At 35.8% G+C, this 14822-nt stretch overlaps 1 protein-coding gene across 1 annotated transcript in view; it reads right to left on the minus strand.

Annotated features, from left to right (window-relative positions):
- LOC107143387 (coiled-coil domain-containing protein 170-like) overlaps window positions 1-14822 on the minus strand; it is a 47014-nt gene that overhangs the window by 5584 nt on the left and 26608 nt on the right. The window contains exons 7-9 of the mRNA XM_048798488.1: window positions 8509-8644; window positions 5897-6208; window positions 4588-4788 (exon numbers count right to left, since the gene is read on the minus strand). Coding sequence (XP_048654445.1) covers window positions 4588-4788; window positions 5897-6208; window positions 8509-8644 — 649 coding nt within the window. The remainder of the gene's footprint in view (window positions 1-4587; window positions 4789-5896; window positions 6209-8508; window positions 8645-14822) is intronic.

The raw sequence follows: 14822 nt of genomic DNA on the forward strand, positions 1-14822 counted from the left end.
ATAAAAATAAATAAAGTTATTGTGTCCATCTAAAACTAAGAAAATATTTTTTAAAAAATGCATGAAGAGCCAGGCATGGTGACACACTCCTGTGAGTCCAGTGACTCAGAAGATTGAAACAGGAGATTGCAAGTTCAAAGCCAACCTTAGCAACTTAGTGAGGCCCTGAGTAACTTAGTGAGACACTGTCTCTAAATAAAAAATAAAAATGGCTGGGAATGTGGCTCAGTGGCAAAATACCCCTGGGTTCACTTCCCAGTACCAAACAAACAAACCAGACAAAAATAATATGTATGGAAAGTAATCAAAAGAAAACATTATAATATGATATATGATAACACCAGTTATTTCCAAATGGTGGAATTACTGGTGATTTTGGTCTTATTCTTTTCCTATTCTGTGCTTTATAAATCTTTATAATGCACATGAATTAATTTTATTATGAGAAAAAAAAATAGTTATTTAAAATATCTTGACAAATGTAGCAAATGTATTAAAACATTCAAAGAAACAAAATAGATAACACTGGATAACAAAAATAAGAATGGCACATTTTTCTCAATAACAACACTGGAGCCCCAAAGATAATTAGAAGAATTAATGTTTTCTAATCTCTGTGTGAACTCAATTATCAATCAAATGTGAAGATTTTTTTTAAAGACCTTTTTATTTATGCAAGTACTCAAAGAAAAAGTATCTTTCCCACGGTATCATTTCTTAGGAAGTTCTTGGAGGATGTATCCAAGCAAAATGAGAAAGTAAACCAAAAAAAAAAAAAAAGAAGAAGAAGAAGATATGAGATTCAGAGATTAGAGAAGAAAAGTCACAGGATCACAGCTGGGTCCAGACCCATAGAGTAAAAATCAAGATCCCCAGTCTTAAGGAAGAAAATGAAAATTTTGAGAGAGAGGGAAAAATGTCATATTTTTATAGACTAGTGGATCATTTGTTATAATATTTAAGGGAAAAACAAATGAATGTTGAAAATTACACATATGAAAACACAAGGAAGGTATATTCACTCTAAGGAAAAGTGCAATGCAAGAAAGGATATGTAACAAGAACATAGTACTTTGTAACTTTTGTAAATATTTAGTTGTCATAGTGAAGTAAATATTGATTATGGATCTCTCCCCAAATATCAATATATCAACTATATTTGGGAAATAGCTAAATGGGAAAGTGGTATAAGAGAGATAAAACTTTAATATGAAATCAACAGATAATGTCTGAAATAGAAAATTCAAGATGTAGTAGTATAAAATTATTTAGGGAAATGAAGGTACTACCAGAAGCAACAATCAAAAGAGTTAAAAATAAAAACAGCCCTTGTTCTATCTTGTCTTCAGGCAAGTCTGGAATTCTTGTACTGTATTTTGGTCAAAAGAGGAGTTAAGCATACTAAATAGTAAAATTTTCTATGTACTTTTTATAGTCTGTTTAAATATCCCCAGGAGAAATCCTGTTATTAAAAATGTATGGACTAAAAAACACCCAAAAAACAAAAAAACACAGCCTTGCCCTACATTTCACTTAATGGCAGATGAAGAATTAATTCCACAGAACACGTTTAAAAGAACAACAAATGAGATGGATTCAAACTAAAAAGCTTCTTTTCAGCAAAGGAAACTATCAATAACGTGAAGAGAGAGCCCACAGAGTGGGAGAACATCTCTATTACATGCACATCAGATAGAGCACTAATCTGCAGGATATATGAAAAACTCCAAAACCTTAATACCCCAAAACCAACCCAATCAATAACTGGATTAAGGAACTGAGCAGACACTTCTCAGAAGATATAAAAACAATCAACAAATATATGAAAAGTGTTCAACATCTCTAGCAATTAGAGAAATGCATATCAAAACTACTGTAAGATTTCATCTCATTCCAGTCAGAATGGCAATTATCAAGAATACACTCAACAATAAATGTTGGTGAGGATGTGAGGGGAAAGGCACACTCATACATTGCTGGTGGCACTGCAAATTGGTGTAACCACTCTGGAAAGTAGTATGGAGATTCCTTAGAAAACCTAGAATGAGGTTTGGAGTTGTGGCTTAGTGGCAGAGTGCTCGCCTAGCATGTGTGAGGCACTGGGTTTGATCCTCAGCAACACATAAATATAAAAATTAAAGATATTGTATAAGTAAAAGTAAAAAATAAATATTAAAAAAAAAGAAAACCTATAATGAAACCACCATTTGACCCAGTCATCCCACTCCTTCCTTGGTCTATACCCAAAGGACTTAAAATCAGCATACTATAATGACACAGCCACATCAATGTTTTTAGAGGCTCAATTCACAATAGCTAAACTGTGGAACCAACCTAGATGCCCTTCAAAAGATGAATGGATAAAGAAACTGTGGTATATGTACACAATGGAATATTACTCAGCATTAAAATAGAATAAAATTATGGCATTTGCAGGTAAATGGATAGAGTTGGAGAACATCATCATGCCAAGCAAAGTAAACCAATCCCCAAAAACCAAAGGCCAAATGTTCTGATAAGTGGATGCTGATCCTTAATGGGGGGAGGGAGAATGGGAAAAATGGAGGCAAAATGGAGGCACTTTGGATTGGGTAAAGGGGAGAGGAGGAGGGGAAGGGGCATGGGGGTAGGTTAGAGAGTGGAATGAAACAGACTCATTACCCTAGGTAAATGTATGATTGCACAAATGGTGCGACTGACTCTACATCATGTACAACCAGAGAAATGAAAGGTCTGAGGAAGTGACTCAGTGGTAAAGCATCTTGGGTTCAATTTCTAGTACCCATAAATAAATAAATATTAATATACTGATGGGTCACTTTTTCAGATATTAACAATCTACATATTTATAATTTTGGTGATTGACATTGTTTGATAATTTGGTATGTTTCATTTGCAGATCTTATTTCATATTCCCCATTAGGATTTTGCAATGTTCTTCATATAAGTCCTTTATGTTTCTGGTACAATTTATTCTTGGTTAATACAAAGAATGCTTGTATACACAATTGGTTACTGATAAGAAAGAGGAAGAAAGAGGGCTGAAAAATTATTATTTTTTTTCTTAAAATCTTTTAACATGATTAAAAGGGTTGTGGAAATCATGTTATTAGCTTCCCCCACACACACTTTACTGGGAATTGAAACCTAGGGTACCCTATCATTAAGCTATATCCCTAGCCTTTTCATTTTTTATTTGAGACAGGGTCTCACTAAGTTGATGAGGCTGGCCCTTGAACTTGCGATCCTTCTGCCTCAGCATCCTGAGTAGCTAGGATTCCAGGCACGTGCAACTACGCCTGGATTGCATATTCTTAAATTTCAATATAGCATTTAAAATAATTTTGTGTGGAAATGAATCATTATCAGTCACATATGTAAGAGCAGAGATAGAAGCTGCACTCATCTTTGAATTCTATGGAATATGTCTTTTTTCCCCCGGTACTGGGTTTCAATCCAGATGTAGTTTGCCATTGAGCTGTATCCCCAGTTTTTTTATTTTGGTTTTTGTTTTGTCTTTTTTTTCCCTAAGATAGGGTCTTGCTAAATTGCTGAAGCTAGTTTCAATTTGCAATTCTCCAGCCTCAGCTTCTTTAGAGGTAAAGTTGCACACAGATGGGATTATAGGTATGTACCACTGTATTGGTTTATGGGTATTTTTTTAAAAACACCATTTCCTAAAGTGCTGGAAGAAAAACTTAGAGCTCCAGCCAGAGGTATAGCTCAATGGTAGAATGCTTGCCTACCATCCAGCACTGCAAAAAAAAAAAAAAAAGAGTTCCATAAATATTGGATTGGAGCTGAGGATATAGCTCAGTGATAGAGTGCTTACTTAGCGTACTTGAGGGCCTTGGTTCAATCCTCAGCACCACAAAAATTTAAAAATTAAAAAAAATGTACATATGTGTGCATATATATATATATGTATATTGGATGCATGAATGGGCTGAAAGGCCAACTGAGTCATTAGTAAATAAGTGAGTGATATTACACCTTGAGCCACAGCAATTATAGAAATAGTATAAAATAGGTTAAGGTTCAACAGGTAATTCAGTGAAGAGGTAGCAAAATAGAAACAGGACTTCCTGAAAACAAATTGAATTGCAACCTACTCGTTTCCATCCCACTTTTAGGACTGCCTTTTTCCTTATACATTCAGGGAAGCAGAAATTGGAGAAGATAACAGTTTATACAGTGATTATTCAAGGAATATCATCAATGCACCTCACTGACACTCATCATATTTAGCTGTCACAGTGCCTGAAATTCCACCATTAGAGAATCATTCCTTGGCATTCCTTTCCTTCTAATTCTCTTCTAAAAGTGTATTAAGATATTTATTAACATATCTGTCATAATAAACATCAAATATGTGCACAGTAAGGAAATGGAGATATGGAAAGAGGAGAGGCTTTTTGATAAAATCAGAAACTTCAAGGATCTATAGCAAATCCTCCCCTTTTCCATTAAGAGAAGTATATATAGTATGAATAGCTTTAAACATTAAATAATGTTAAGGTCATTAATAAAATAAAATATGATCATTTCCTTTATCAAAGAAATGCCTATGCTTCAGTATATTCTTACTTTATTCCTGTCCAAGTCTGATTTCCTTTGAAAAAAGTCATTGATACCAATGTTTCCATCTAGACGTTTCAAGGGTTTTTTTTGTTCCCTATAATTTTCTCCACCCTGAGGTGATTCTTGAGCAGTTTCTTCGTAAATCTGATGCAGCTGTTCCAATTGCTTAGTGAGCATCTGAATTTCCTGCTGTAGGCCTTCTGTTCTCTTTTTAAAAAAGGAGATATTTTTCAAAAACTTCCTGATGATCCATGCTTTCTGCATCATTTCAAAACTGTATGTTCTAATTATATTGATTTTGTGATGACATTAAATTACAAAATAGATGAATAGGGAAGCCTTTTAAGAGATACTTTTAAGAGATTTTTAGTACTGAGGAAGTTGTATAGTGAATTTTAAGTGTGCAGAGTTTTTTGGTTTTGTTTTTTTTTTAAATGGATGGGGTTGGAATATAATTCAGTGGTAGAGTGCTTGCCTAGCATGCACAACGCCCTGAGTTTAATCCTCAGCACTGCCACTGTCCCTGCCCCCACCCCCAAAAACCCAAAATTGGAACACAGATTATTGTGCAGTAGGTTTCACTAACACATTGAATTTAAGAAATACTTATCATCAGCTGAATTCCAGGGTGAGGAATCACAAAATTTTACTAAAATGATTTGGACACGGACAAGAAGATATATCCACATGAACATGTTGATTCAGTCTTTTGATAGACTTGACCAGTAAATTAAACTAACTGATCTGAAATTTATTTATGAATGTGTTTTTGATACTGGGACAGAGCCAAGGGCCTCATTCATGCTAAGCACATGCTCTACCAGTAAGCTACACCCCAGACCTGAAAAGTTGTTTAACTGCACCAACTAAACTAACCAGTGTTGGAGCATTATGAAAATACTGTCTTCCCATAGCAATATTTTTAAGTTAATATTTATTGAACTTATACCAAACTGTACTAAGCATTTACCATGTATTAACCAATTCAATCCTTTCAACCACTCTGTGAGATAGGAACTATACCCCTCTCCACCATTTTACAGATGAAATGGAGGCACAGAGAGAATAAGTAATCTGCCCAGGATCACACAGCTAGCTAAGGGCAGAGCTGGGATTCATAGCAGGCCTCTGTGCTCTTAGTGACTATGCTATACTTTTTCCAGTGTCGTAAGATGACCTATTTCTCTTCTTTCACTATGGAAATACAATCAAAATTACAAGTCAGAGCCATACAGTATACTAAATTAGATAATAGCAAAGTCTATATCTTAAAAGAATCAAATAGGAAAAAATAACTTTTTTTTGATGTACTTACAGATTTCCAAGAGAGTTCATTTTCACTGATTTCCAGTATCTTTTCTTTCACAGCTTCCTCTGTGGCTGGTATGGGAACAATGCTATCACTCAGAAGAGTAGACAATTGACTGAGGAAATTCTGATATTGAGATTGTGCGGTTTCAGTTTCCCATCCGCATGAATATGGCTGTCTGTCTAACTCTGGTGCTTGTTTATCCTCTTGTATCAAATCTTGTTGACATCCATCCCAAATTTTCTGCTTGTGATTTGGTTCTTCAGTATGAAAAATGTCTCTCTCAAAGTTGTTAGCCATGAAAGCTTCTGTCTTGTCCTAAATATGCACACAAGTTAAACTTCTCACTTGAAATTAAATACAGAGACTTCTATTTTCCTTCTTTTGAACTACAAAATATAGTAGTAGCACAAAACTTCAGGAGACCCTCAAGAGAAAGAATTAAGATTCACAAGAGAAACTTGGGCATATATTCAAAATAACAAATGGGAACAGCAAAAGTAGAAATTAAGCTTAAAGAAGCAGCTAACCAAAAATCCCCAGTTGATGAAGGTAGAAAAAATTGAGCTAAAAAGTGTAGAAGGAATGATAGGAATGTAAAAAAAATCATCATCATCATTTTGTAACTCCTAATGTAATAACTGATCTAAGCAAGAATCAGCAGTGATGGGCTGGGATTGTGGCTCAGTGGCAGAGTGCTTGCCTCACAAGTATGAGGCATTGGGTTCTATCTTCAGCACCATATGAAAATAAATAAAATAAAGGTATTGTGCCCATCTACAACTAAAATTTTTTTAAATCATCAATGAATGCTAAGACCATTAGTGAAAAATTGGCAGAGAATTGAATATTTTCCTAAAGAGTTATGATTATCATATATAATTTAATAAAAACAACCTTGATAACATGAGAGTATAAATGAAAGTCATATTTCTTTTCCCTAACCTTTCCTTTATGCTCCTGTAGTCATTCTGCTTCCATTGTAAACATGACAGGAAAAAAAAATTACAGATAATGCATGTACCTCTTTCCCTTATTTCCCACAGCAGAATTCCACCTTATAACTTCAACAAGACTTTCTTCCCACCTTCCTGTCACCTTCGGTTCTGGGAGCTAAGTAAGCAAGTTCAGTTTCTGGGCTTTTTGTTATGAAACTGAGAAATTCAAGAAGAGCAAGAATTGTGGAAGTAATGGTGGGTTTGTATCACTAAAAGCTTAGGAAGAAACAGCCACAGGAATAAAGACTAAGGGAAGAAAAGGTCAGAACTGCATGAACTTTGACTCTGTGAGAGTTTTTCAGAAATGTGTGAGTTTTACAACAATACTTGAGAGAGAGCGAGAGAGAGAGAGAGAGAGAGACTGTGAATTCTAAATTACTTGAGAGGGGCAAATAAAGAATACTTCAAAATACTTTGAAAGTAGTTGCTGAATTTTTTTTAATGAAACTCCTCCCATTAATCAGATCGTATAGGATCTTATCTTACATTCAGATTTAAACATTTTAATTTATTTATTTGCTACTAGATAGAGAACCCAGGGGCACTTTACACTGAGCTACATCTCCAGCCCTTTTTATTTTTTATTTTGAGACAGAGTTTCATCAAGTTACTGAGGCTGACCTCAAAGTTGGGATCCTTCTGTCTCAGCCTCCTGAGTAACTGGGGGGGAGGTTAAGGTGTGTGCCACCATGCCTGGTTCTAGATTCACATTATATAATAAACTAAGGATTTCACAATAAACTTTCACCACTTCCTGGACAACATCTGGCTCCCCTTCTTTTCCTTCAGACTTCTATAATACCTTCAACTCATCCTATCAATCACTGTCTACCTAAAGCCCAGGCTCACTTCCTTCCTCTAAACCCAACTTACATCATCATTCTAGATGTCAATGACCAATGGAGATGACCCACCAATTTAGCTTCATGATTCCTGTGCCCCAGTGACCTTCACTTCTATTCTCCTCTTCAACCACCTACACTCAGATGCACTAACCCAGATTTTGTCAACCGCAGGTACTAATCCATACCAGAAATTTAAACTCCAATATTTTGGGGGCTAGGAGTACAGCTCAGTGGTAGAGCACTTGCCTAGCATGTGTGAGACCCCAGGTTTGATTCCAAGCACTGCAAAAACAAACACGCAAACAAATCCGATATTTCACTCTCACCATCACCTCTTTCCCAGTTATCTCACAGCCCCATTTCCGCTAACCTTTTCTTTAGAATCAGAGAGATCTTCAGATCCTTCTTGCATATTCTTTCCATGTATCAGAACAGCCTCCAGCCTGCCACACTCTCCTCCTTCTTTTCATCTTCCATTAAGAAGAGGGCAGCTGAGTGTGGGAGTGCATGCCTATAATCCTAGTGACTGGGGAGGCTGAGGCAGGAGGATCACAAGTTTGAGGCCAGTCTCAGCAACTTAGTGAGAACTTGTCTCAAAACAAAAAAGGATGTAACTCAGTGGTAAAACCCTCCTGGGTTCAATCCCCAATAGAGAGAGAGAGAGAGAGAGACAGAACTAACCAATAAGTTACTCAACTCTACCCATTATCTTCTGGAGTAACAATAGGTAATAAAAATCCTGTTTCTTCAGAGATTAATTGGAATTTGTTCTCACCTTCACTGGGAAAACATCCAATAAATTTTCTTGTCCTTTCATAGTCATATAAGAAGGGAATCTGCTAGTGCCTGACAACATTTTCTCCAAAAGATCAGCTTTTCGCTCTGCTTTTTCTCTTTCAACCAGATGTACTCTGTGTAAGATAAAAGTAGATAACAATATTGTAAAACCAACTCAACTAATTTTCAATTAATTAAAAATAACTTTTAAATGCCTCCATTCAAAATAAATTTAAAAGTGTATCAAGTAAAAACATATTTCTTATGAAAAGAGCTAGGCAGTTATCTAACTATTTCTAGGAAGAGATTAGAAATGGTAGAGAAATGGAAAGAAAAACAAGCCAGTGTTAATCCTTGTGTAATTCCCCTAGGGGACATCATTGTGAAACAATCCTCTTGAGGTGAAATTTAGATATGAATATATGCCACTGTGGAAATACTGTGATCATCCAGAGGATCCATATGGATAAACATTCTTATTTTAACAATCCCTAAGTGGGACTTCAATTGGAGTTTGATGAGGAAATAAGGAATTAGAAATAATGATGCATGGGCTGGCGATGTGGCTCAAGCGGTAGCACGCTTGCCTGGCATGTGTGCGGCCCAGGTTTGATCCTCAGCACCACATACAAAGATGTTGCGTCTGCTGAAAACTAAAAAATAAATATAAAAAAAAGAAATAATAATGCACAACAAAGAATAGCATATGTAAAAACTTGTTAAATCATGTTCTTTGATATAAGCAGCTAATAATTTGGTACTTCTTTGATTACCAATTGCACATATTGGTAATATTTTCTATCCTAAAACTAGGTTAGCAGGGTGTGGTGGTGCACGCCTGTAATCCCAGTGGCTCTGGAGGCTGAGGCAGAAGGATCGAGAGTTCAAAGCCAGCCTTAGCAAAAAATAGCAAGGTGCTAAGCAATTCAATGAAACCCTGTATCTAAATAAAATACAAAATAGGGCTGGGCATATGGCTCAGTGGTTGAGTGCCCCTGAGTTCAATCAATCTATCTTCCATATTTTTTAGGTGACTCTTCTAAGAATTGCACCCCCCAGAATTAACAAATTTAAGTCACTCAGCCAAAAGAAAGTATTCAAATTATCAAAAGAGAAAATTTTAATTCAAAAAATGATATTATTAACATGCAGGACACACTGAAAATGTTTAACAAACCTGTAACTTCAGCCCTAGAATGAAAGTAGAGACAGAATGGAATAGAATCAATATTTGGAAAACTAATTCCCAAGAATTTTCTAAACCCAATGAAAGACATGAATTGGCAGATTCAATAAGCTCTGTGAATCCCATGTAGTCAATTGCTAACAATTAAAAGCAGCTAGAGGAAAAACACACACTACTTTCAAAGATACAAAAGTAAGACTGATGACTGGTTTTTCAACAGAAATTATAATACCAAAAGATAACTGAATAACATCTTAAGTGGCTGAAAGGAAAGTACAGACAACACAAAAATCTATACTCAGTGAAATTACTCTTCAAAATTGAAGATGAGGGGCTGGGGCTGGGGCTTAGTGGTAGAGCACTTGCCTTGCACATGTGAGGCACTGGGTTCGATCCTCAGCAGCACATAAAAAAATAAACTAAAGGTACTTAAAAAATTGAAGATAAAATAAACAGTTTCAGAGGGGATAAAATGGAAAAATGTCAGAATCACTCTATAAGAAATATGACAGGCAATTTTTCAAGATGAATGAAAATGATCCCTGATGCTTGCACAGAACTGTGGAATAGAATGAAGAACATCAGAAAGGGAATGTGTGCATAGACAAAAATTAAAACTGATGGTTAAACCCGTCGGGTATGGAGTAACACCTGTATCTTGGTATAGAACTGATATTTGTTTGATTTTGAAATATCTGATATTAATTTGGAATGAGGTGTTAAGCTTCTGTTAAAATGTATTCGAAGACCCTTTAAACCAGTGAATCCGAAACAATTTTCACACCATTAGCAGTTGAAACCTACCTCTTTAGGTATTTTGAGGTATTTACTATTAACTAAATTTAGGAAGTTTTTAGGTTCACTCTAAGTACAGTAAATATTACAGACATTGGATACAGTGGGATTTTCTGTAGATTTTACTTAAGAAGAGGTGAGTATAAAGCAATCTGCAGTCATTATTGTAATGACAATACTGTTCAAGTGCAAACCCAAAACAGTACAGCTTTTAAATTTTAAAGCATTTGGTAAACTATCACTGTTTTTTTTCTGTTGCCAATAGCAAAATGCTTTTCCATTAATGGAGACTTCATGCCTTTCAAGCATTTTAAATATGATAATATTTATAAATGTGTGATTTGGAGGAATTCTTTAAATTCTTTTTCCTAATTTCCTTTCTCTTCAGAATAGATTCTTTCAACAAGTAATTTGTGGTAATGACTGTGTTGACTTCAATTTTTGGAGTGTAGTAGCTATGTTAAAGATTAACTGTTTGGTCTTACTAAAGCCAACACAGAACTTGCTGCTGTGTTTTTTCTTCAGTGATAAATAAAATACTTACAGAAAAAAAAAACTGATGGTTTAAAAAAAACAATAATATATTATTTACCATGTGGAAAAGTAAAATATAACAATAGAACAAAAGCAAGAAATGGGTAAATGGAGTTAAACTGTCATAAATACTTTATTTGAGGGCGTATTGTAAAAGTACTAATTTAAAGGAAACTAATAAATCAAATATATATTTTGTAATCATTAAATTTAGGGTGAAAACTGTGATATTTTAAAAAAGTATTAAAAGCTCAATACAGAAGAAAATGAAATAAAAACTTATGAATCAAAAATAAAACAGAGATTGGTGTGGTGACTCACGCCTGTAATCCCCCTTGGCTTAGGAGCCTGAGGCAGGAAGATCATGAGTTCAAAACCAGCCTCAGCAACAGCGAGGTACTAAGCAACTCAGTGAGACCCTGTCTCTAAATAAAATACAAAATAGGGCTGGAGATGTGGCTCAGTAGCTGAGTGCCCCTGAGTTCAATCCCTGGTACCAAATAAATAAATAAATAAAGCAATAAAGGATTAATAAAGGTACAGAAACAGATGGGGAAAATATAAAATAACAATATGACTGGCTGAAATCCAACAATTTCAGTAATTACTTTAGAGACAAATGTTATAAACATTTGATTAAAATGTAAGATTATTATACTGAATTTTAAAAAGACAATGTTAAACATTTTTCAAGAGACATACTTTAAATATAGGAACACAGAAAAATGTAAATTAAAATGGGAAAATACATTCTATGCTAACATTAACAAAAGGAAAGCTGGTGTAAAATTATTAATATCGAAGTAGATTTTAAAGCGAGAAGGGCCTGGGGTATAACTAAATGGCAGAGTGCTTGCCTAGCATGTGCAAGGCCCTAGGTTAGACCTCCAACAACAACAACAACACACACACACAAAGGAAAAAGTACATAAAAAGATAACGAGGGTCATTTCATAATAAAAAGTGACAGTCTGGGGATGTAGCTCTGTGGTAGAGTGCTTGCCTAGCATATGTGAGGCCCTGGATTCATTTCCTAGCACTGAAAAAAAAGCGGGGTGGACAATTAAATGGAAATATATCAATATCTTTAGGATGCTTCAAAATATATAAAGCAAAAGTTGACAATACTAAAAGGAAGAAATAAATACAAATCTGCAATCATAACTGGACATTTTCATACTTCTTTCAATACCAGTAGAATAAAAGTAAAAAGTGCTAGGCCTAAATTTTTTTTGCTTGTGATACTAGAGATCAAATCCAGGGACTCATGCATGCTAGGCAAGTGCTCTACCACTGACTACATTCACAGCCCATGAAATCTTAGTCCTAGATTCACTAAATGCAAGGAGACAATAGTTAAAGGATCTGGGAACCAGAAACGGCTTAAGAACAATTCTTGTCCAGAATGTCCTCCCAAATTCATTCCATGGGAACTGTTTCCATTCCTCCAGTCCCCCAGACACTAATAAAATAATGAAATCCCTTTAAAAAATAGTATGTATGTTAATCAGGGTTTTCTTGAGAAACAGGATTTATAAATGAATATAAAGGGAGTTATTATGAAGATTGGTTCATGCAGTTGTGGAGACTGGCAACTTCCAAGATCTGCTGCAAGGTGAGTCAGCAAGCTGGAGACTCAGGAAAAACAACAGCATAGTTCTAGTCCATGTTGAAGGCTTTAGGCCAGGGGAACAGATGGTGGAGTTCCAGTCCAAAGGCCCACAGGCTTGAAGCCAGGAAGAGTTAATGGTTCAGTTAAGGTTCAAAGGCAGAAATAAAGCTGATGTCCCAGTTCAAAGGCCATCAAGCAGCAAAAATTCTCCATTTGGGCCTTTCGCCAGCCAGATGAGATCCACCCATGAGAAGAACAATCTGCTTTATTTGTTCTACCGATTTAAATGTTAATCTCATCCAAAAATACTCTCATAGAAACACCTAGAATAATGTTTGGCCAAATACTGGGCACCTCATAGCCCAGTCAAGTTGACACAGAATTAACCATAATAGTAGATACAGTCATGTTTTTCTTTAGCACTAAGGATAATAAAAAACAAGTCAATAGTGACTCGCTCTGTGTGTTAGTCAGCTTTTTGTTGTATGACCAAAATAACTGAGAAGATCAACTTAGAGGAGGAAAACTTTCTATGGGGCTCACAGTTTCAAGGTCTCTTTCCGAAGATAGCTGACTCCTTTACTCTGGGACCAAGGTGAGGCAGCACATCATGGTGGAAGGGTGTGGTAGAGGAAAGCTGCTCCTCTCATGGCTGGCCGGGAAGCAGAGGGAGAGAGAGAAAGGAGGGAGGGGCTGCAGGAAAGATACACCTTTCCAGGGAACCCCCTCAGTGACCCACCTTCCTCTAGCCACACCCACCTGCCTACAGTTACCACCCAGTCTATTCAAACTAGGATAGACAGATTAGGTAACAGCTTTCACAGCCCAATCATTTCTCCTCTGAGCATTTTTGCATTAACACAGAAGATTTGGGGGGACACCTATATCCAATCCATAACATTCTATAGCAATATTCAAAGTTGTGTTGAATAGCTTGCCATGGCTAGTCAGCTGTTGGATCAACCTACAGGCAACTTCATGTAGATACCTAATGATGAATTGCTTTTAATCAGTCTTTCACTTAAAGTTTGTCAGTCCTCTTTTTCTAGACACTTTACATAAGCAGAAGAAAAGTGGAAGTCTCGTTCTCCTTTTTACAGGCCTTTAAGTAAAGGTTTGTTTTCCTATCAATTTTAGTTCCCTGTACATTTTTAATTCTCTTCTCCTCCTCCACTCTTCCTCCTCCTCTTCTTCCTTTTCCTTTATTTATTTATTTATTTTTGTGCTAGGGATTGAACACAGGTCCTCACACAGGCTAAGCAAGTGCTCCACCACTGAGTTACATACCCCCATTCCTGTTTTCTTTTAAAAAGTGATTTGGAAAATACAAGACACAGAAGAAACTTCAACCTATCAGGTGAGCTAATAGAGCCTAGTACAACCTGAATAATAACAGGCTACACTAGTATTCATATCTGAACAGAACATCTTTTCATCATTGTGTGACTTTTTAAAATAATATTCATATAATAGGACTGAAAATTAATGTTTTTCTCTGCCCGTCAGCCAAGGACACATGATCAAATGCCTTCTTTCTCTATAAACCTACTAAGTAACCATAGGTCTACGAGTAACAAGTTGTATGAAGGACAAAACTACATGATGATCCCAAAAGGTGCCGGAAAAAAAGCATTTTACAAAATCCAACACACTTTCATGATAAAACTACTCAACAAACTAGGAATCCAAGGGACATCCTCAACTTTAGGGCATCTATAAAATCCCATAGCTAACATCATATTACTGGTGAAAGACTGAAAGCCTTCTTCTGGGCTTTCAGGAACAAGTCAAGGATGCTGACTTCTTGCCACTTTTATTCAACATTGTATTGAATAGTGGAAGGCAAAGCAATTAGGCAAGGAAAAAAAAAACACCAAAGGGAAAGGAAAAAGTAAAACCATCTCACAGATAACAAAGTTTTGTATAGAGAAAATCTTAATTCACACACACACACACACACACACACACACCTATTAGAGCTAATAAACAAGTTAAACAAGGTTCAGGACAGAAGATTGACATAAAAAAAATAAATTGTTGGGCTGGAGAGATAGCTCAGTTGGTAGAGTGCTTGCCTCGAATGTGCAAGGCCTTGGGTTCTATCCCCAGCAACAACAACAACAACAACAACAAAAATCAATTGTACTTCTAATCCCTAAAAATGATCAATCTAAAAATGAAATTA

Source organism: Marmota marmota, unplaced genomic scaffold (assembly GCF_001458135.2).
Source record: "Marmota marmota marmota unplaced genomic scaffold, marMar, whole genome shotgun sequence".
In the NCBI taxonomy this organism is placed as follows: Eukaryota; Metazoa; Chordata; class Mammalia; order Rodentia; family Sciuridae; genus Marmota; species Marmota marmota.